The sequence below is a fragment of the Centropristis striata genome, chromosome 5 (assembly GCF_030273125.1).
Source record: "Centropristis striata isolate RG_2023a ecotype Rhode Island chromosome 5, C.striata_1.0, whole genome shotgun sequence".
NCBI classification, from domain to species: Eukaryota; Metazoa; Chordata; class Actinopteri; order Perciformes; family Serranidae; genus Centropristis; species Centropristis striata.
In genome coordinates this window covers 37,563,286-37,587,121 of record NC_081521.1, presented here as the reverse complement: position 1 = coordinate 37,587,121, position 23,836 = coordinate 37,563,286, and the positions used below count along the sequence as shown (strand labels likewise).

Here is a 23,836-nt window from a genome sequence, read left to right as displayed (position 1 = left end):
AGATACACGGAGCACACATAAGACACAAAGCAGGAAGGAGGAGAGCAGAGACAAAGGAAGAGATTGAACTCACAGCAGACACCAAAGAAGTGTAATCACAGCAAATGTAGTCAGCTACACTGTAGGGAGCGAGGAAAATGACAGATAGAGAAGCCTCCTCATTAGCACAATCATATCTTGTGCAGCAGAGCCGTCGGCTTTTAAAAATAACTCCACTTTAAGATATATTCTTATTGTACTTTGTCAAATCATCAATCATGTATGTGAAAAAATAATAATTATAGTCCCAAATACAACGGGATTGTGCTAAATACCAATTTTCATAATTACCCCTTAATGATTGGGAAAACAATGGTTGGGCTGAATAGATAAGTGTCCTGTCATTTTCCACTCAAATCCCAAAGCACAAGTGAAAGAAAGAACAACAATAACATTAATGACAAATACATTAAATAACAAAAAAAAGAAAGAAAGAGAAAAATGAAAAATAATCATGGTGGATAAAGAATGTAATTAACACCTGCGGAGAACACACTGACTGGGTTAGAAAGCAATCAAAGAGTTAAACAGCCTGTATAAGTGATATGTAATCTAATACATTTCAAAACTGGCTACCAGAATAAAATGTGTAACACCGGACCTACTGTTTGTTATATAATTAGCTGAGTCAAACTTGTCACTGCATGCATGTTTTCTCTCTATTCCGGTACAAAGCTACACTTTAAGTCCCACAGCTGTTACATAACAGACTCATAAACAGGTCGGCTGTGGTTTGCTTTGCTTCGTATACAGTGTAGGTGTAAATCCCCTCTTCCGTGTTGCGACCTCCCGCGGAAGAACATACCTCTCCCCCTTTCAGGTTCTTCATTCCCATGTCACCCTTCCCCTTCTTGCCCTTCTTGTTCTTCTTCTTCTTGCAACAGCATTTCTTGATGATGCAGAAGCAGCATGTTAGAATGAGTAAAGCAGCGACCACGGCAATGGCAATGATGGCCCAGGACGGCACTGAGGGGAATATACAGACCGATGTATAGATGGCACATCCACACCGAGAAAGAGAAGAAAGAAGCAAATACTTTGACATTTGACCAACCAATCATTTAGCCTACTCCATGTCATGTCCTGGGCCAAATATATTTAGTAAGAGGTGCTAGGTTAGCAATTAGATTGGGTGAAAATTAGATTTCTCTGCCATTAGGAAGGGCAGCCAGTGATCAATACTGAATAAAGACATTATGAGGCTGCCAATGCCTGCAGCTAAATTGAAAATCTAATTCCAAAAATCATTGCTTAGAGTCACATCAATACAAGTTGGTTGATCAGGACAGGTTTGGGTTTTTGTTCGGCACTCACGTGGGATCTTGTCGATTTCATTTAGGAACTTGTTTTTGATCTCGTCAAAGGCATCGTTCTTGTTGACCGGCTCGGTGGAGTTGTCAGCAGAGACTAATGCGACAGGGGCTGGAGTCTCAGTCAAGGCACTGGCCCCCGTTGGGTTAGCAGCGACCATGGGCGTTGTCTGATGCTTGAACAAGTTCCACTTCGTCATTTAGGCTGCACACACAGTCCCTGAAACACAGCATGAAAACAGTGTCATTAAGAGAGCCCGAGTATCAAACCATTTTGTTGCACTTGTTTGTCAAAATTCACATGCATCGTTAATGGTTACTCAGTGAAGAGTGGAGTGATTCAGCCATTTCTTGGAACTATTTGTAAAAGAAAAATCACACACAAGATTTGTTGAGCAAATATGTGTATTTCTGAGAAATTCCTGGGGGGAAAAGTGCTTACACACAAGTTCTGAAGCTCGTCATATTGCATTAAGTCAGCGGGAAACAATCAAAACAGGGAATTATTTATGGTCCATTTTCAAAATGCCACCTGTCATGGTTTGTTTAGCAAATGGATGGATAAGGTTTGGCTTGCTACATGTTAATAGAGCTGTTTTGAGACTGCCATCTGAATTAAACATCAAGCAGAGCCACTTCACTCTGAGCCTTCTGAAAAAACAATGGCAGAGGATCAAAGGGTGTTAAAGGGTATTACTGATATAAGATTGGTGGTTTGATCCCTGCTGGCCCCTGTCTACAAGTAGAGGTGTCTTTTAGCAAAACACTAGACTCCAAATGACTCCTATAAGGGTGTATTCATAGGGAAAAAATCCAGTCGCATAAGTAACTTGGGAGCCCTGGTATGACATACAGGTCATTCTGGATGGGAAACAAATTATAGATTACATTTCCTCCATCTGCTGATGGTATCGAGAGAGTATATCTTAAAAACATCCACGTCTGAGCCCATTAATCTTCTTCTCTACATCTGCCAACAGAGCAAACACAGTCAGACAAACGAACTGAAACTGGTTTTGCGAGATTCATCACTGATGTGCCTCCAATTGCCCTGATGCAAACGTCAGTGAAATAAGGGAAGTTGTTTTTTGTATTTGTTTTTTTTAAACATCTGTCATGGTGTTAGTTAAGCTCTATTTAATCAGGAGGTCTAATTGAGATGAGAGATCGTTTTATAAGGTAGACCTGGGAACAAATTACAACTAAACAAAAAGGAAGTCATCACACATAAACTAATTAAAAATATTAAAAATAATAAAACATTATTAAAAACGTAAACAGTCAACCTGTGTTTATAATTGAGTCCTCCAGAGGAATGACTGTCTCTAGTTTGATTTGCGGTGCAATGCAGTAGTGAGATTCATGGTAGTATGAATCAATATTGCTGCTACATCTGTAACCACAGCCTGTAGATGCCATTCAGTCCTTGTTAGTTAAATGATTGCAGTATTACCAAAAAATTGTTTTTTTGGAAAAGGTCCCTTTGTCCATCAGCTTACATGTATCCATGACAAAAACAGATCAAAGACAAAAGTCAGATGGAAGGTCATGGCTTGCAAAAAGTGACATTATCTATTGAAGCTTCTGTTGGGCACATATCACCCTTAACCCATAAGAACCCATGGTGACACGCGTGTAACAAACACTTTCAATCTTCTAGAATCTCCCATATTCAGCTTTATGCTTCGCCTTAACTCATTAAATCCCTTAACAAAACTGTGTCACTGTGTGACTGTGACAAGAAGTGACTTTTCCAAATTATGTGTGTGACTGGAAACAGAAATGTGAAAAAGTAGCTAATTTCAAAAAGCTTATTTTTTGTTACAAGGCTAAGTTTAAACCCATTTAACAATTCTAATTCTAATCTAAGTACATTTGACCAAATATAAACAAAACATAATCCTATCCTATCCTGTCACAATTTTGATAAATGTTGTGTAGATGCAAGGAAAAAGGCAAATTTGTGTTTCTGTGAGCAGAAAAGATGTCTAGTTTATTTATTTTAAAATAAGAAATATCATAAACATAACTTCCATAAACGCCCAATGTATCATATATTAGGTTAGAATTTATTTTAAAATTAAAACATCATAAATGTGTTCTATGTGGTTCACTTGGTCTGTGGTATATCCCCCATAATTTTACTTTAAGGATAAATGGGTCTGGGTTCTTATGGGTTAAGTCCACATATTTTACAGGATAGTGTAGCAAAAGGTCAACAGAGAGGCAATCACAAAGACAGATTACACCTTCATATGACATAAATAAATCTAGTTCATGTTCCTCATGATGCTCAAACGTAACAAAAAGGCCCCATTGTCTTCATAAATGTTGCAGCATGGGGGGCGTTCCCGGTGGCACACCTGGTAGAGCCCATACCACAGAGGACCAGTCCTCGTAAGCGGGCGGCCCGAATTCGAGTCCGGCTTGGAGCCCTTTCCCGCATGTCTTCCCCTCTGTCTCCCCCTTTCAGTCTAAATATCTCTACTGTCAATAAAGCAACAAAATGACCAAAAAATATCTTTAAAAATAAATAAATGTTGCAGCAGTATGACACAGAGGTAGTGTTCTTAAAAACAATATGATTCATAAGGGAAGGAATATTATGACTGACCACAACAAGTGACTAATACACTGAAAATGGTTTGTAAAGTAATTTGATGCACTGTCCATGGTATGATAAAGTGTTATGTATGTAAGAATTTCACATGCTCATCCAACTCTTGATACATGACAATACAGAAGGTGCTAAACAACTGCGACAAAGTTCTATTTTATGACTCAGCCAAGGCCTGAACCCTTTGGTTTTGTAACATTCAATCCATTTCCACTGAGGAGAAGCACAAAAATGTATTTCATAGAATGATGGATTATGGCAGTCGTCACCACAGTCTGCCACTCTGCAGTGTTCCTCACATACTTCACAGAGTTGTGAGGTTCAGTGGACAATGATTTGAGATCAGTTGCCGACAGTATTTATGAGGAATAACTATCAATTCTCAATTTTTTTTTGTTTTGTCTGGACGCTGCGCTGTACTCAAGCCAACAGTGCCTGACCAGGAGAGGTGTTTAACCATAGAAACAAACAAAATGAACAACTACAAGCCATTGTGCTGTTGTGTTTCCACAAGCCAAACAAATGTTCAATCAGAGCTCTTATCGGTTCCAGAAATCACAGTGTGACAAGTGCAGCTGAAAGCAGCCTGCCGACAGAGTGATGAGTGATCGGGCGAGACCTCCATTGAGAAAGCAGAGAAAGATGACAAGCACAACAAGAGGAGACTTCGGCTGTTGATTTTATTAAAGTCACAGTGATACGGACAAAAAAATAAAGGAATTTCCTTATTTCTCAAGTGCCAATTCTCCAAGAGGGTGCCAGAGATTCTGCCTCTATTTATTGCCACATGTAAATTATTTAAATTGAAGCTGACAGTGGGAAGGATGAAGCTTATATTATTCAGGGGCCAGTAGCAGCTTATACATCTTAAAATATATGCCTCGAAAATAACTCTTGCTGCTGTTACGTCGGCTGATGTTACAAGCAACGGTTGTTATAATACACTGAGATGGGAACTGACCTATTATTCGTACACTGTTGAGAGTGATTGAGAAAATAGAGAAAATGACTCACTTTAAACCATCACACATTTGAAAAAGAGTGTGTTGCTTAATAAAACAGCAATCAGATGCCTCACTGTCTCCACTCTCTATTAAACATTATTGTAGATATTGTGACATGTTAAAAGCATCCACTTACACCTGAGGTTTATGTGCATTTTATCCCGTTTGTCCCTCACATCAGGCCAAGCCAGACCAATTAAATTAACATTCATGGATATGTGCTCTGGCATTTTATCTCCTCCGCTCTGAGGCCGACAGTGAGGACGGACAGAGAGGACACAGACTTACGCTGTTGTTTTATGACAGCCATTAGTCTTGCTTCACGGCAAGCTCTTAGTGCTCACTCCAGAAAAATCAACTACATAAACCGCTTTTTCTTTGAAGAAGGAAGTCTTTTACCTTTTTTATTCTTTTTTTTTGTGAGGAATTATCTGCTGACTGAGGCTGCCAAAAATGCACAGGATTTCCAGTTTGTCACACTAAGTAGGTCACAAGCCCTGAAATCTCTATGTAACCAGAGGCAAAAATGCTCAAATCTTGCTGTTTTAATCATTTAAGTATAACAGAAACAAAACGAAGATTCTACAGCTATGCTAACAGTTGGCAATGCTGTTTGTTGCTTGATGTTAGCATGATGTTCACATGCTAAAATGTGCTAATTAGCAGTAGAAATACAGTTGAGGCTGATGGCAGTCTCATTATTTTTGCAGGTATTTGGTAGTAAAATATAAGTAAGGTATTGGACACATTTTATTTTTGACCTGATTATGGTGGTAGATGAAAAGTAAAGAAATCCCTGAATTCTATCTGGTTGTGGCGGTAGCAGGCAAAGCAAGTTTTTCCAAACGTTCCCAGCAGCACTCCTGGGGAGCCCCAAGGCGCTCCAAGGCCAGATGAGGTATATAATCTCTCCACCATGTTCAGGGCCTACCTTAGGGGCTCTTTTTACCAATTGGACATGTCCAGAGAACTCTAACATTAGTTGCCTCGGAGGCATCCTGATTAGATGCCCAAACCACCTCAGTGCGAACGAGCAGCAACTCTGCTCAGATCTCTAAGGCAGAACCCTGCGAGGGAAACTTATTTCAGCCGATTGTGTCTAAGAACACTACCCAAAGCACATGACCATAGCTGAAGGTTGGCAGTGGGTCTGATCATTTAAGAGCTTCCCCTTCTGCCTCAGCTCTCTCTTAACCAAAATAGTCTGGTGCAATGCTTGCATCACTGCAGACATGGTAACCAACTGTCGGTCCATCTCATGTTCCATTTTACCCTTACTCAAGAACAAGACCCAGAAAATCTTGAATTCTTTTGCTTGGGGTAGTAACATGCTTCCAGCTTAGATGGAGCAATCCACCATTTTTCCTTGGAGGTGCTGACTTTAATCCCAACAGCTTTAAATTGTTTAATGGAGCAAACAAAACCACATCATCTGCAAAGAGCAAAGACACAATTCCAAGTGTCCAAACTGCCATTTTTAGGGACATTTTCCTCTACCAGTCTAAAGAATCCTGCATCCATCAATCAATCAAAAAAAAATCTCAAAATTTCAAATGATAAAGTCAGAGAAGACATATTATAAATAAATCCTTTGGAAACCATGATTTTCTGTACAAAATGTTTGCAAATCCATTTTGCAGAGAAGTGAAAACTCTCACCTGCTGGTGACAGAAGAGGAAAAGTCAGGACATGAAAAAGTAATTAGGATTCATGAATGTCTGTGCTACATTCCAGGGCAGTCCTTTAAATAGTCTGGACCAAAACAGTGGACCAGTCGACAGACACTGGCCATCCTGCTTGTGGCATGGCTACAAATCAGAGGTACCTGAACTATGCATACTCAGAAATAGCTACATATAAATACATAGATAAATAAAGTATGAAGTGTGTTTTAAGTTATAACATGGGATGTGAGTGGTTCAATTCCTGAGCCAACAAGTAATGGCAACAAAAAGCTGAACGAACTAGTAAAAGTTTATTAAATCATTAGTTGGTTCATAGTTTGAAGTGATATGCCACTAAAAACTATTGAATTTCCTTGTTCCACATCTTTTGAAATAAAAATGGTCTTGCCCTTCACTAGTTAACAACACTTAGATACCCTTGAGCAAGGCTCTGAACCTCCTTCTGCTCCAGATCAGACTGTGGATGTTCTGTGCAGCTTCCAGTTGCAGTACAAATGTGTGTAAATGTGTTAGTGTGGAGCAGGGCAATCCTGAAGCAAGAGCATTCATGCTCAGGAGCCGTTCCCTGTGACGAATACAAGTTAAAAATAGACCTCTTATCCAATATGCATTTCATTTAATACTCAATTACTAAAATCTGTAGCAGTTTTGAGCTCCATCTCCCAATGTGCGTCTCATTTCGTTAGCATTTGAGTCATCAGAATTTGTTAAAACAAAATGGCTCAGCTCCCCGGCCCAGAGCAGCGCAGCTATGGGCATGATCTGGCCTTATCACTAAACACACTGCTCCGAGTTGGATGGGGATCAAGCACTTTTATCTTTAGTGCACAAACAAACAGGGTATAACAAGCGCACGTACTAACACGGCAGTTTTACTGAGAAATTAACTGTGATGCATAAAGGTTTAAAGTCTATCAGCAGGGACACATGAAGGTGAGGGCAGATGGCGTCAATATTTGCAATAAAAACCTCTAGACTAGACCTCAGTGGAAACTGGGAGAGGCTGTAGTGTGCTTATTTTATTTCAAAATAAACTGTACCAATACAATACCATTGTTTTTTAGAACACATTCATCTTCAAAAGGATTAAACAACAACTTTTGTTTTTGTGGTAGGAAAAAAAAAACCCTCAAACATTGAATTTATATAACTGAATTAGAAATACATTCAGCATCACAAGGCTGCTCAGCTTGATTCTCTGATAATTAAAAGAAGAACCAGACGTCTGATGACTAAAATCATTCAGCAGGTTTAAATAAAGTTAAAAACAACAAAGATCAGAAACAAAAATGTGGCTTAAAACTGCCACAAAGCTGACGCATTCACAAAGGGGATATAATGAATTCACAGGCAACAAAATAAAATGGACGTTAGCTTAATTAAAGGTAAGGTTAGAGCACAACTTAATTAATATAACCTAAATCTGGTCATTTTAAGGCATTTTCATGCTAAAATGTTATACCTTTACCCTTAAGCCATGGGTATACACCTTGCAGTTTATTTAATGGGCTGAACCGCATATGTTTTATGCAATAAAAAAAAAGAGATAAATAAGATTAGCAGGAGATTTTTTAATCATACCGATGCACACTAATGGATTATCACATCATATGTTGTCTTCATCATCATTAGAAAAATATGAGTCACTTAGAAACACTCAGATATGCCTACAGGCCAAGTACTCTTACTTAATTACTTCCCACCTGTCAAACTAACAATAACAACCACATTCCTTGCTCCCACATATAAACACATGACAAAGCAATACTGCTTCCTTATATGATGTCATGCGTGATGACCTACTGACCACATAGTGTGACATCGTCCCCAGTGACAGGAAATCCCAGCCGGCAGATAAGCCAACTCCTTATGAAGGGGGATTGTGTTTATTGAGGGCTTATTAGCACCGAGGTCAGATACGAGAGAAAACAACCTAAGGAGAGTGAGTCATGCAGCTGTTTCATTACACAAAAACAAGTACCCAGAACAGCAATTAATTAACAATCCACAGCCAGGCGGCAAAGTCCTTTTGTTTTTACAACATGCCTCTATACCGGTTCACACAGCTGTCTGCCACTGGCCAATCTATATGTGTACATGTAGCTTTGTGGATTCATAAACGTGTGTGTGTTTTTAAATTTCTACCCACGGTGTAAAAAGGAACGTTTCCGCAAGTCATTCTTTCCAGCTGCCATAAGACTGTACAACACAAACACAACCTGAACATTTTTGCATAAATCTGCACTCTGCACATTTCTCCACTTAAATTTGCACTAAGTTGTATATAGTATATTATTATTATTATTGTATATTTGTATATTGTTAAATGTCTTTTCTTAGATTGTTTATTTTTTATCTTTATCTTAAAAATTGTGTGAAACTTTGGAGCTGTAACAAAGAAATGTCCCCACTGTGGGATTAATAAAATCAAATCTGAATCTGAATCTGAATCTGAATAATATTTGCTGCATTTGTAATGAAATGTAGTTCAAAACCTGCAAACGTCTTAGCACACACTTTCAAAATGGCTTCTGTAAAAAGAGAGAAACCTGGTTATGGGGTCATTTGACTGAGCTCGGGGCAACAGTCAGGAGCAGTGGGGCGGCAAATTAAGTATTGAATATTAGTCACTGTGAAAAGGTTGTTGTATTCAAGGAGAAACAATAGCAAGGGCTTCTTGGGCGTCATTGGCCACCAGACGACCGGGGTCCTCAAAAGACGGAAAAGAAATCTGAATAATATGACCCCAATGAAATCATTCAGCCCCCTCTGAGGGCCCTGCCATCTGTGACATTACGGGTTATGTGTGGGCGGGCAGAGTGCTTGGCCTGCAGCAGTAGTAGCTGTGCATCCTGTGCAACTTCATTCCCTCTCAAGTCTCACTAATCTGATTGCTACAGCAAACTAGCTTGGATTATTTAAAAATGTACAAGAAGTTAGCAACTTCTTAAAGTACAAGAGAGACTCTTAATTTGATCATTTCAGATTTAAGCAAATGCAACTTTTATGCAAAATGATATGTCTTTCACAGCGGGGCAGATTATCTCTCTCGGAGAAGATGCATGTGTGTGTGTGTGTGTGTGTGCCGAGTGACTCTTTCATCCGAATCCCACTGAGCTATTTTAGGTGCGGGCCAAGTTGTGCAAAAATCGAGGATATCATTTAAAAGGTAACGTTTCAAAGACGTCACGTGCATCTTGAATTTATGATAAACACAGTCCAAGAAACGGGAAGAGACTGACGATGAGTCACACCTGACCTCTGATCCGTCTGGACTCGATTTCAGCAGAAAATATGTACTGGAACATTTAGAGAACAGGGGGCATAGTATTTTATTAGATCCATCAGACAGAGCATTACTGTAGTCGGAAAGCTGAGCTGAGATGGTGGACTTGTTTCAATTAGAGATAATGTGCAGCTTTGTTCCTGAACTCTTGCTACTCTATGGTAATTCACCCCTGCTGAAATGGACTTGGGGCTCCCACAGTCATAATGGTCTCATTTTGGCTGAGTTTTAATAGGATTACAGGGGGAATACTGATGGCTGCATTGCTTGTTATTTACCACTGAAGGATGAGATACTGTGTGGAAGTTGGCCTGAGCTGAACCTGAGTCTATAAGTATAAAGTATATTCCATTGGATAAGCAGGAAAATTCATTAAAATTTTAGAATTGCTCTATTGTGATTTCTGCTACTGCTCATTAAATGAACTCGTTACTGCTAAAACTTGCTGTGCATTCTTTATCTCGACATAAGCCAAAATACTGAGCCGAGAGGTGCTACTGACTCTGCAGCATCAGCCCATTAATATTGTCGCCCTAACAGCTACCACAGTGCATAAAGATATCTCCTCTACATCACTCGTGCACATAATGTCAGTGTGCAGTCCTGAGCAGATCTCGGCTGGCACGCACAGTCAAATACCAGCCGAGTGTGTGGCACGGACAGATTCCTGCAAGGTAGCATACTGTAGTTAGAAAAACTCTTCCTCTTTTGTCATTTCATGGTGGAAAGCCAAGACACTGACAAAAGCTCTGGCCAATCCTAAAGCGCAGCACACAGTGCCAGAGCCAGATTCTGAAACTCTTGACCAAGAGCCTTCAAGTCTCCTGCCGCAATACATCGATGGGGAAGTGCCAAGCATCTGTCTGGATGCTGTAATGTGACTTAACAGTAATTAAGCCATTAAATTCAGCTAACAAGGTGCTGACTTCAATGACCAGCAGAATCCTGCAGGAATCTCTCTTTTTAAGGTTTGTATGTCCCCTCATTTGGGTTAATAAGGGACATATAGCCTACACAAAACAGACTATAATTGGGGCATTACTTTAAGCTTTGACTGATCTTAAAATTAACTGTAATTAGCTGTAATTTTACTGTATTAAAAGCTGTATTTCACTGTTGGCAAACTTGAATTTTGATTTTCAAAAACAAGCCACTATTTTTTTTCTTTCTCAGATGTTTTTCTTTTTCAACTGTCAGAATTTGTATTATTTTTAGGCGCACACCGTGGCGATAAACGTTTTAGTACTCTCCGTGCCAACAAGACAGACTGAATGACATTTACACATTCGCTCAACAACCGATCTGCAACACAGTCAGCAGAACCCTTCATGCAGTCGTCCAGGACAGGGCATTTACAAAGGCATCAGACCCCCGTGTTTAGCCTCAGGGCTGCACAAATGCTCAAACATACAATGCAAGCATCCACAAGAAAGCACCGTGACCATCAATCAGAGATGTCAACATGGCAATTACACCTTTATGTCAACAAAATGCAAGTGCATCAGGAAATCCTGCTGGTGCCACTGCTGATCTGAGGGCAGCCACAGAGATAAGGATGTCAAAAAGCTGCCTTGCGCATCATCTCACTGAGGAGAATTAGAGAAAAGCCTCTCCCTCATATATCTCATTGTGTGCTGACCCAAAGGGCGGTCCGGAGAGGCTCATTTACAAACCTGCTTGTGCAGATAAAACAATGCTTATTCTCACCTGCAGCTGAATGTGACTCAGCTATTATCAGGAGGGATCCTTGAAAAGGAGATGGGAGGCGCCGGGGTTTGAATGCTGAGCGAGGAGCTGCAGGGATCATTTACAGCCAGTTGCCATACATCCTCCCTCTCCCCCTCAGCTCAACCCCTTTCCCTGTCCCCTGATAGGTCGATTAATCATTCTGTCACAGAGATAGTGACCCAATCTGCATGTAAGGCTGTGTGGAGAAACTGTGAAAGAGGAGAGGGCTTCTGCAGCACTGCAGATAGGCCGCATCTATGACATTCTTGTTTTAAGAAGTAGACAGCGAGACTGCGAGTACAAAATCCCTTCTCAAGTTAAAGGAGCAGTCTGACATTTTGGATGGTTATTTGCATTTCAGTGGAGAGTTACATGTGAAGATCTATACGACTTTCATGTCTGTGCATTAAAGCAGCTTAGCTTAGCATAAACACTGGAAACAGGGGGAAACAGCTAGCATGGCAGTGTCAAAATGTAGGAAAAGGAAAGTCCCATTTAGTGCATCTAAATTTCACTAATTGCCACATTAAATGTTGTTTGTGTGATATCATGCAAAAAACTGTGTAAAAATTACAAATCACCACGTAAGTAGTGGACTATTTCTATTGATTAGGAGCAGTTACCAGGCAACCAGCAGAGATTTCAAGCACACATCCTCTGTAAAACTTGGATTTGTTGTTTTTAAACTTTTGTTTTTGTACCAATTAAACAGAGAAGTTAAAACATGTTAATTAGTGGGATTAAGAGATGCTGGGAGGTTACAACAGAACAGAGCCAGGCTAACTGACTGCCCCTGCTTCCAGTCATTGTGCTAAGCTAAGCTAATTGGCTGCTGTATGTACAGAACTGAGAGTGGTATCGATCTTCTCATCCGACTGTCCCCCAAAAAGCAAAAAAGCGTATTTTCCCAAATGTCTTTAAACTAACAATTACATATATGTGAATCTTTCTGTTCAGTATAAATCCAAAGGTTTTGCTGGAACATTGTAGCGGTTACACATCACATCTTCAGTATGATGAAACACACTGAAAATATTTTTACTCATTCTCTACAGCAGAGTGCTCTGTAGTTTGCTCTCTCTGACCATCACAAATCATTTCCTCAAAGAGGCTAGATGTAGAGAAAAAAAAAAGTCTCACGTCAAAAATTGCCATGTTTTTCTCCCTCTGAAGATTAAAGAGTGGTGAAAATGCCCCGTCAGCACAGCAGGATGCTGTGACTGGTGACAGCGACTGACCGTTTAACACTAAAGCTCTCTGCCATCGTCTGCCAGCAACACGCCATCAAATGGGGCTGGGGCCAGGACTGGGAAGACTCAGCTTTCACCTGGAGTGAGAAGCTGACAGCGGCTGAGCAATCCCAATGATAGTTGAGCTAATGTGTCAAGGAGAAAATCACTGACTCATTCTCAGAGTCCAGCATGGGTGGCTTCATCCTTTTAAACACACTTCTGCTTGTGGAATACTTTAAAATATGAGCAGAAGAAGAAACATTTCAACCTAATGAAGCAGCAGGAAGTGGGAAAAAAAGGGTGATGTGGGTGCAAGAGGGCACACCCACTCACGAAAGGCACTCGGAGGCTGCACAGTTAGAATAAGCCTCTTTTATTTCTCCTCTGCTTTGAGCAGTTCTCAGCAATCGGGCACCAGCTGCCTTCTTGGAGGGAGCCAAAAGAAAAAAATAAATAAGATTGGTGAACTTCAAAGCATCCTCTCATTTTTCTGGTTATGTATGAGAGACTGGGAGAGTATTTCTCAGTGTGAGAGCCAATGGGAGCGGCAGCCTGAGGTATGGACTTAATGAGCCTGCCTGAATGTTTTAGAGGGTGACAAAAAACCTTCAGAGCATGCTCAGTATCAAATAGTCTCCTGCACTCCGGATATTGGAAGAGAAAGCATGTATGCAGGTATAGTATATACCCAGCTGTATATACAGTACATATAATATGATCCCTTACATTCTCCACACTGTGTTTGTTTACTCTACTCCTGAAACCTGAGCGATCATGTGACCATGATCCAAATACAAGCCATTGACTGGATCTGATAATTACAACAGCAAAGACTCTGGGGAGAGACTAAACCTGGTTTATATTTCAAGATGTTACTTCAGGACGCAAAGCAAATAATGAATTATTCTCTTTGTGCATATTGTTTATTATGTTTTATTTATTTGTTTTGAAATTGCAGGTTCCTGCTGGGCCTTAGGCTCTTAATAACACTTCAGAAAAAAACCCCAATCTATTCATAAGCAGTTTGTTACAATTAATTTAATCTGATTGAATAAAAACTCTATTGTGATAATGATGAGCCTGATGTAGACCTGCAAGGTAATAAGAGGTGTAGCAGCCCAAGATAGGTTTTGTCCTTGGTACTGTCACCTCAGTGCTGCCTGTGCTATATGTCCCATGAGAGACAGCAGAAAAAAAGCATCCTGCAGCACTTTATAAAATCCCCACCCTGTACTCTGTATACTCCTCAGCACAACTGTCAGCCTCTTTCCACGTCTGACTACTCACCCATAGAAGATAAAGAGCACATTTACAGACATTGCGGATGCACGACAGTAAAACGTGAGGTATTTTGGGTGTATTTTTGGCTCCAGTTGTTTGTTTCTGTGTGTTCAGGGAGACTGTGAGAGACGCTGGTGTGGCTACAGGGGTAAGCAGAGCATCTGTCAGCAGGGCAGCCTCCTGGACACTCTCCAGGAAAGAGCTACTACACCCGCCAGGCAAGCTAAATGAGGCATGATCAATGAGAATAATCTAGATCCAGAGTTACAGCCCAGGCGTTCTAAAAACAGTACCTGATGTGGAATCATAACCAATTGCACACAAAATGGGTGAAGACAAGGTCCACAGCTGGCTCCTGGAGCACATCAGAACCCAGAGGATGTCCAGCATTCCCTTCACAAGGCTTATGAATCATCATTGAGTAAAGTTTGGATCACATGCACCAGGAAGTTACATGCACACAGCACCTGCATTATGGTAAAAACCAAAGCTAAGCCACATACAGCCTGTAAGAACTACAGCAGCAACCCACAGCCTGAAATGCCTTTAACTCTATTCCAGGAGAGTCTGTCCAAGAGAGTTGAAATACGCCCTTACCAGCTCTACCGTAATTCCGTAATCCTGTTCTCCACAAGCGGCTAACCCATTCACCAAAGAGGCACTTTGGGTTAATGTTACAATGCCTGAATAACGTCCCTCGACCGCTCTCCCATCAGCACCAGAAACTGCAGTCCTCTTCGCACTGTTTCCACTGCAGCACTACTTGTTCTCCCATACACACACACACGTACACACACACGCTCACTCATTCTCTCGGTGACTACCCCCACCTCTGCTTCTCTCAATCCCCTCCTCCTCTCCCTCTCGCTCCACACTTTCTATCTCTGTCACTGAAAGGATCCCCCTCCCCTCCCCTTTCCCCTCTCCCGCTTTCTCTCCATCTTCCATCTCTCCCTCCACTCCAGCTCTCACTACTCGGCCGGCTGATTTGTGATGCTGCTCACAAGGTGCTGTATGCAGCAATCTGTGCCCCGGTCCAATGCATAAGGGCTATCCAAAAGCATCCATATGCCGTACTGTCCGACCGGCACCCACACCCTGCTTCGTACAGCACAGCCGCTCGAGGACTCTACGGAGCTCAGATATGTTTCTCAGCTGCAACTGCATGAAAAAAAGAGTGGATGTAAATAAGTAAAAGGGAATACAATAGAAGAAACCTCTAGATAATAAGACAAAGACGACAAGAAGCCTGTCATTTGTTGTGTGCTTACCGCAGCAATAGTCGGCTGCTGAGTCTCTTTCTCTCTTGCCATCTCTATCCATTTATCTGAATTATGTCTTTGGACTTGCACCACTCCCACTGTCATCAAGGAAGATTGTAATCCTATGACTGCGGCTTAAAGACAAGCATGGTATGGCATATATAAGCATATAAATATATGAGTTTTAAAAAAAACCTTTTGCTGACCCCAGAATACTTTGTATAAGCATCAGAAGCTCATTAGAGATGGTTTTAAGTATGCTCTCTTGGTAACAAACACATAAAAATACAAGTAGAAATACTGCAAAATGGTCAGCAATGCCACCAAAACCCCGTAGCTCACACTACTTTTTCCCCCTTAACAGTGGCCATGGTTCTGTGTAAATCTGCTTGTTTAATGACAAGATGTGACGCACTCTTTCGCTTAACACCAACGCTGAACCAGACAGTTTGGAGCCCTTCGGGTATTACTGTGTGTCACCGAGAATTATCATCGTCCCCTAAGTGAATCACCCTCCTTACTGGCCAGCAATGAGCACTTGAACAAGAAATCAATAAAGTCTCAATCAGAGAAAATGGAAGGTAGGGGGAGAGAGAGAAATGGCGTTTTGTAATTTCAAAACATACAACTGCAGAGAGGAAGGAATGTCATTTGTTTCCTGTCTGTGGCTATGCCATTTTTCAGTGTGGGGTTCAGGCAGTAATGCATGGTTGCTGGTTTTGAATTAGAAGTGATCTGGTAATTATAGGGGAGTGGGGCTGTTCAAATTAAACCCACATAAAGAAAAATGACACAAGGAAAGCTCTTTACATCTTGATATCTTCAGCTTTGGGTGTTGTTGCCAAGGTGCACACACTTGAAGCTGTGATGCTGCTGTTATTCTATAATTTCTCAACACAACCCATTAAAACATCAGTACCAACAATGAGTTATAGCCAGTCTGCGGCACCAAGCTCATTTGTTCCCAATGAGGCCTTACTGTACAGGCTTAGCTGAGCTCCAACTGAACACAAGGGGCCTCACGAGACATGAGGTTAAAAAAATGCTAATATATATATATTGTTAATTGTACTGTCATGAATAATATTGGGCCAGGGGCGTCACAGAGGTTTTAATCAGGTTTGTATGAACTAGTCCTGACAGTCAATGTCATTATTTTTTTAGATGTCTTAATGCAATAGTGGGTTTATACTGAATAGTTCAATGTTGTAGATTTTTATGTTAAAAGCCAATCAATTATATGCTAATTTAGTGTATATTTTAAATATGATACATTAAATTCAGTTGGGACCATATAAATTAATTGTGACCCCATAGTGCAGCCAATTAAACCTAACATTCCTACACAAATAGTCTGAGGCCTAAGATGGGTTACTAGTGCAAAACAAAGTCACTAAAGCAGCAACGTCATGACATTCAAGTCAATTTATTTCTAAAGCACATTTAAGAACTACTCACGTTGACCAAAGTCAGTACAGTTAATACAAGACAGTAAACACAGGCAATTCACAGTGACAGTACTAACATAAGTCAACAAACATCACTAAAACTGAGGTCTCAACAGGCACATATCAAGCCCTATCAGGGAACGCTAATGAATAAAAGTGAGTTTTTAGCCTGGCCTGAAAGACTCGTATCTGATGGAGAGGGGGATGTTATTCCAAGTTTAGATCTGGGAACAGCCAGCAGCCCCAGGTTAGACGACCTGAGGGACCCTGAGGTGGAATGGAGGGTCAGGAAATAGGAGGGGGGCTTTCCATTCAGTGCTTTAAAGACAAACAGGAGGAGCTTGAAGTCAATTCTGAACCGCACTGGAAGCCAAGAGGCCAGAATACGGCTGACATAGTGAGCTACATGATCTGCATCATGGACGGCACTACACACTAAACAAGTAGACTATGTCAGCATCCAGCTCAGGGGACATTGTACTCTACTCTCTCACATATCACATATCACACATATTATTTCATATAGGCAAGCTATTACTCACTAATTGAGTAACTGAGTAAACAAATTATGTAAAAAAGATAAGAATAATAAGATTGTGGCCTGTTTACTATAGGCTGGGCCTAATAAAGGGCCTAATAAAGCTGCAGCCAGTGTTTCCCAGACAACTAGCATCTCCTTAGTAAATTGTCTTTCCACATCATCTTTCTCAAACCTGTCTGTTTTTTTAAAAGTGTCATCTCATCTGACATTACACCTCTTAATTATCCAAGATGAGAGTTGTTGATAAGCTAGCTTTCTCTTGACCTTTTGTCTCATATTGACGAGTCTGATATTCTGTTTACTGATTAGGAAAACACTATATTGCTATTTTTCACTGTGCATTGACAATGTTGTTGTGGCATATTGTGAGGAGAGGGAAGGTCTTCCAAAGCATCTGTCGCTCGTGCCTCTGTTTGTTCCCCCTAGAGACGTAAAACTTTAAAATTGGTTGCAAATGTAATCTTTAATTTTTTCAAAATGCTTACTTATTTCCCCGGAAAGCAAGGTATTGATGTTTTTGGCAGATCATCGGTAAATTGCATATTTATTGGGGTCTATTTTGAGCTGCGGAATAATTCACGTTTGGCTTGTAGCAAGTATTTAACTGCACCAGGATGGTGTATGTGGGACTGGCTCAAAACAACAGAGCCCACATTCATTATAATGAAGGAACATGTAACCCAGTCAACATGATCGCACAGAAATCTGTGAAATAGTCACGGATTTCGCTTAACTCAAAATCCGTGGAATAGCCACGGATTTGCTCAAATTTCCGTGAAACTGACACGGATTTCGCTACAATGCAAGTTAATGACAGTCATATCCCGTGGCTATTCCAACATACAAAGTGATTATGTACATTCACTGAGTGAATATTTAGAAAATAAAACATATATTTCTCGCTAGAAATGTGATCAAAATCCATTTTTATGCAGAAACTAAGTCAAAATATTGATTTTTCACTAAAAATGAGAGAACTGTCCGCCATGTTTTTTGTTCTGACCGCCGGAACCTTGAAAGTCACGTGACTTGGAACAAACCAATAGCCACGGGATATGACTGTCATTAACTTGCATTGTAGCAAAATCCGTGTCAGTTTCACGGAAATTTGAGCGATTCCGTGGCTATTCCACGGATTTTGAGTTAAGCGAAATCCGTGGCTATTTCACGGATTTCTGTGAGACCAGGTTGCACCTAGTGCAACAATGAAGCTCTTCTAAGCTAAATTATGCTTTGGGTACACTGACAATAGTTGTTAGCGGTTGGTTTTGGTCTTTTTTAAATGATTTCTTGACAATACTAGAATATACTAAATATCGCCTTTAGGATCACAGAGGTAAAACCAACCCTGGAGGGTGGCTGCTTCTACTCTTCCTGCTGCTCTCCGCCTCCATATTGTTTTGTGAAGGGTGAAAGTAAAATGGCAGCCCTCCAACATGTTTTGAAGCTCAATAGTTTATATTCCCTCCTCATGAACAATGTGGTGTGACATTTAGGCCTTGCTAGTGAATCTATGAAGGCTAGTCAAGCCTGTATTTCTTATTGGACTCTTTTGCACAATGTGAGAGATATCTTACAGCCCAGTGCCCTGAAACCCAGGCAGGTCTGATTCAGTGTCTGAGTGGGAACAGGATATTGATCCAACCAAGATTCATAGCACGCTGGGTAAACCCATGGTGAGCAACACTGGCACCTGCCCCATGAGACACGAAGCACAGGGTGATTTGTAGTGACAGATGAGAAATATAAATGCTCTCATCATAGTTTTATACTGCTGACTATTGCTGCCACAGCAGAAGCCAAATACACTAATAATCTAGTAATTTCATTGAGTCAGTAGTAAGAGAGAGAGAGAGAAAGAGAGAAAAAACCTCCATCAGACCTTACTTTGAACTAAACAGGCCAAGTCTCAGGAGAGATTCAGTGCAACTTAGAATACATATTTAATAAGGCGAGTGTGTTGTGGAGACTGACTGCATGGAGCTTGCAGTATTAAAGCCGTTCAGTCATTGACTATGGGAATCCATTAAAATGCATCTCCAGCCAAGCCCTTTTTTTCTTAACAAAATCACATGTAATGCCATGTGTTTTTCTCAGCAATGAGTAAAGGCACATGGCTGTGTCTAAACAATCTGGCTGGATTTCAGAGACAGCATATATTCCACAGAACCTTGACAAGATGAGAGAAAAATAGGAAGAAAGGAAGCATGACAGAGAAAAAAAGACTGTGAGCTGAGAACAAAGCGAGATGTGTCCCAACACTGCATATAGAGCTAACATGCTCAAATGATCACATCTAGTGCTTCTTTTTATCAGGTGAAGTCTTATGATTTATGTCTGCAGAGGCCCTAAACATGAAGCAGTGAAGCATTGTCGCCGCTCTCCAATCTTTTCAGTGAATGCTGCATTCATGTATATTGTGGTAAATGTGGTATGTTGCTGGCAGTCAGTGATATAATCTGGGTTTTGTATCTGTGCTGCGATGTTTTTGTGCAGATGTGAGTAGGTGCAACAATGCAATACCGTGTGTTTCATTGCACTGGCCCATTTTAGATCTGGCAGAGGCAGAGGGAAACCCCTCTGCTAGAGCCATGTTCCCATCATGTGTCTCCACACTGCTGTTCAGAAATTGCTACAATGTGTGTTATTCATACACTGTAAAAAGATGTTATTGCACCTAAAGACTAAAGGGGAATGCAGGTAAAAATGCCAGTTTAGGACTAAATGGCAAATTTTAGATTTTTTTAGATAGATAGATAGATAGATAGATAGATGGATGGATGGATGGATGGATGGATGGATGGATGGATGGATGGATGGATGGATGGATGGATGGATGGATGGATGGATGGATAGATAGATAGATAGATAGATAGATAGATAGATAGATAGATAGATAGATAGATAGATAGATAGATAGATAGATAGATAGATAGATAGATAGATAGATAGATAGATAGATAGATAGATATACTTTATTTATCCCAAGCTGGGAAATTACAGTGTAGCAGCAGCATTACACACATAGACAATGACAACACAATTAAATAAAAAGAACAAATACTTCAAGCAATAAAATATAAAAATACAATAAAAATACAATAAAAAATAAAGTGTCTAAAGAAGGAGTATGTATTAAGGAGTAGAATAGAATTCCAGCTGTTTCAATAACAACTGTAGATGGAACAAAACGGGACTCTTGTCTGTTTATATTCCAGTCTATCACCAGGTGGATGCAAAAAATAGGTTTAGCAGCAATTTTTATAATGATAAATGTAAAAGCCTTGCATGTAGAGCTGAAACATTCAAAGATGCAGAGTGATTCTGGAGAAAGATCATTGATTGTTGAGTCTTATTCCAAGGTCGTGAAATACTGATACCTTGGTTTGGTGCAGCGTCACGGCACTGTCATGGTACACCGACTCAATAATCATCCATCTTTCTCCAGAATTATGCACTGAACCTTTCGTGGATTCAAAATTCAAAAGTCTTTGCTAATCTATTAATCTTTTCTATTAATTTCCGAGCCAAAATGTCAAACTTTTACTAGTTCCAGGTTCTAAAACTTTTAAAAAACGAAAGGTTTCCCTTTCCAAGCAATTGGAAGGCAAATCTGTGATTTGTGATTTTGGGCTATATAAATAAAATTGATTTGATTTGATTAATGACTCTACATTTTTCACTATTTGTATCTATAAATCATACAGCTAATCAAGAAAATACTAAATCATTTTGTTAACTTTTTACTGCTGAGCAAAATGTTTCCCTTGCCTCATATAAAGCCATTTGACCTTTTTTTTGACAAATAGTTGATTAAATTTTTCTGTGATATTATTTTAAATATTTCACATTATCCAAATCCAGAAAAAAACGTAATGTTAAAGTATCTAGTGTAGAGAAGAAAATGTTTTTAGATATTCCTTGTCATCAATATTTATTCATTCAACTGAAATAAAATTCTGCACTAAGATTGAATCCATCGATTGATTTTGTCTAATTTAAAGTAAAATGTTCATATTTCTTTATAGAACAATATTTAAATGTATTTACTGTTAACGATGTCTTACATGAGCACTGTGCTTGCTCCTAGTGAGAAACAGACACAGGGAATTCTCACCTAATTTTGCAGTCACACTCAGCTCTGCAGGGTGCAACAGAGTGTGTACAGTATACAGAGTGTCATCCTATTGTTTTGGTTTTCAAATCATCATTTTTGGCCACCGAAGACAGCAATTTTCAGCAAAAAATACGCTCTAAAGACCTCCTCTACACTCCCTGCTCAGCAGCAAACAGAAGACAGACACAGTAAGAGACAAGCTGGTGACATAGTGAAGCATTTAGCAGCTAAATATCCAGATATTTCCCACTAGAGTTGGTGAAGACCAAAATCAGAGAAACATAAGGGACACTTTCATTTGGTGGCCAGAAACACGACCGCAAATGAATAATAATTTTGCAGTGTTGTGAATCAGCTATCTCCCAGGTGGGCAAAAACTAGTTGATGAGTTGCAGTTTAAAAAGTTCCAAAATTAAAATCTCTGTGTTTGAGTTCTTATTCATTAGGTAAAGTCCTGATAAGATAGAAAGACTCTTTTTTTCTTTCTTATCCAACTGTGGAGCCTCATTTAAACCAAAGATAAAGATGAAATTTGCACTTTTCTCCAGGTGCTCTGGAAAAATATAGAGTGTCACTATGCATTTAGTAAGAGCTACAACCGCTAATGGCTCTGCATATTCAGACAGCTAATTGTGCACCGGCAGTCCCCCCGGGTATGAATTCTCATTCAGTAGATGTTGAGCTGATCAATGTTAATAACGATGAGGCAGACACAGGGCAGTGAGGGCTGAATAATGGCAGATGGCCGTTGTAACAGAGTCGGTATAAAAGCAGCGGCCGGTGACCGTCCTTCAAGGCGTGGCTATTGTCCGCTGGGGTTTATTAGCTTTTCTGCAGCCTCTGAGGAACCAGAGCTTCCATCACTCATGGAAATGACTCTGATTAATCAGCTGAGTGCTGGAGTGTGCATGGTATACTGGAGACTCAACCAATCTGACAGTAAATCATGCTTGTTCACAGTGGGCTGCACCTTCACACTCGCCACGCCTTTCCTGCTCACTACACACTGCAGTGGGCTCCCTCCTCCCTGGCACATGCAGAGCTTTTCTAAGAACAGATGGGAGAGTGGGGAAAACCCAACACACAACGTGCTTCATGCTGACATCTAGTGGAGTCCAGAACATGCGATTATGCAATTCTATTTACAAATATTATACTACTGGACTGGTTTGATTTTTAAATTCCATGTGTAGTGCTTATCCTATTTGTGTAGGATGACTCCTGAATCTCTCGCCTAAATCTGAATTTAAATATGTATGTGAGCCAAATGTATGTTTTTTTTTGTTTTGTTTTTGTCATGTATGTGTTCCTGTTTTGTCTTTTGGAAATTTAATAAACACATATTTAAAAAAAAAAAAAAAAAAGAAAAACATGGAAAATGATCAGCTCTTAAATTAAACTTATGAGCTATTTTTGTTGTTATCATTCTATTTGTCCAAAGAAAAGTACATTTAGTTGTACCAGGTATAAAAATGAACAAGAAATAAAAAAAAGAAAAAAAAAAAGAAAAAAAAATTCCATGTGTAGCTGAAAAATATTCGTCTGTGATGATTTATTATGAAGTATAAATAACTCCATTCTCCAGAAATAGAATTTATATCTTGCTGAGCAATTAATGATAATCAAGAGAATTTTCATTTCAGGTCAATTAGAGCTTCACCCCACAGCTCATCAGAGTGTTATATTACTGGACAGTTTGAAGAAGCATCCGGCCATAGTCAGTCTGCCATCTGGGCCGTGCCTTCAATGGACAGTAGGGACACGCAGACAAGCTGGATTTCTCAGAGGACAAGGAATGGTTGATATTTCTGAGAGGGGAGCTGCAGAGGATGGAGGCATCTAACAATGTGCAGTGATCTGTCTCCTGTTAAAGAGGACGGTCACAGCAATGACACTGGACTGCTCTGATGGAGTGGAGAATCTCCTCCTCTCTGCTTCTCTCTCTATCTCACAACCTTTAAAGTTCGCAGCATTGGCTGAGAGCCTCGACACGCATCACACATAATATCTTTGCCGTTGGGATACTTACAGCCAAATCTTGATTTCTTGAAAAGTGGCTGGATGTAATCACAATGTTGTCAGTCAGAAACCCTGAAAGAGAAAGAGAGATGTTCACTCACTCTTTGAGTCAAAGAAACATCTGTAGTGTATTTCTTGGAGATATTTGGAAAATGTGACTTGATTTTAAACATTTTCTGAAGGTTGATCCTCTCTTATTATGTAAATGTACAGTGTTTGACTGATTTGAAGGTAATTAAAAGGTACAGTTCACCCTAAAAGCTGAAA

General features: G+C 40.0%; 1 protein-coding gene across 3 annotated transcripts in view; it reads right to left on the bottom strand.

Annotated features, from left to right (window-relative positions):
* Positions 1 to 23,836, bottom strand: part of LOC131971303 (synaptotagmin-2-like) — a 73,353-nt gene that overhangs the window by 15,094 nt on the left and 34,423 nt on the right. For 2 of the 3 annotated variants that reach the window (XM_059332676.1, XM_059332678.1), the window contains exons 3-5: positions 23,580 to 23,641; positions 1,354 to 1,569; positions 845 to 1,005 (exon numbers count right to left, since the gene is read on the bottom strand). In XM_059332676.1, the coding sequence (XP_059188659.1) occupies positions 845 to 1,005; positions 1,354 to 1,549 (357 nt within the window). In that variant the 5' untranslated portion in view covers positions 1,550 to 1,569; positions 23,580 to 23,641. Of the gene's footprint in view, positions 1 to 844; positions 1,006 to 1,353; positions 1,570 to 14,779; positions 14,933 to 23,579; positions 23,642 to 23,836 lie in introns of those variants that run through there. The other variant, XM_059332677.1, reaches the window with a different exon arrangement.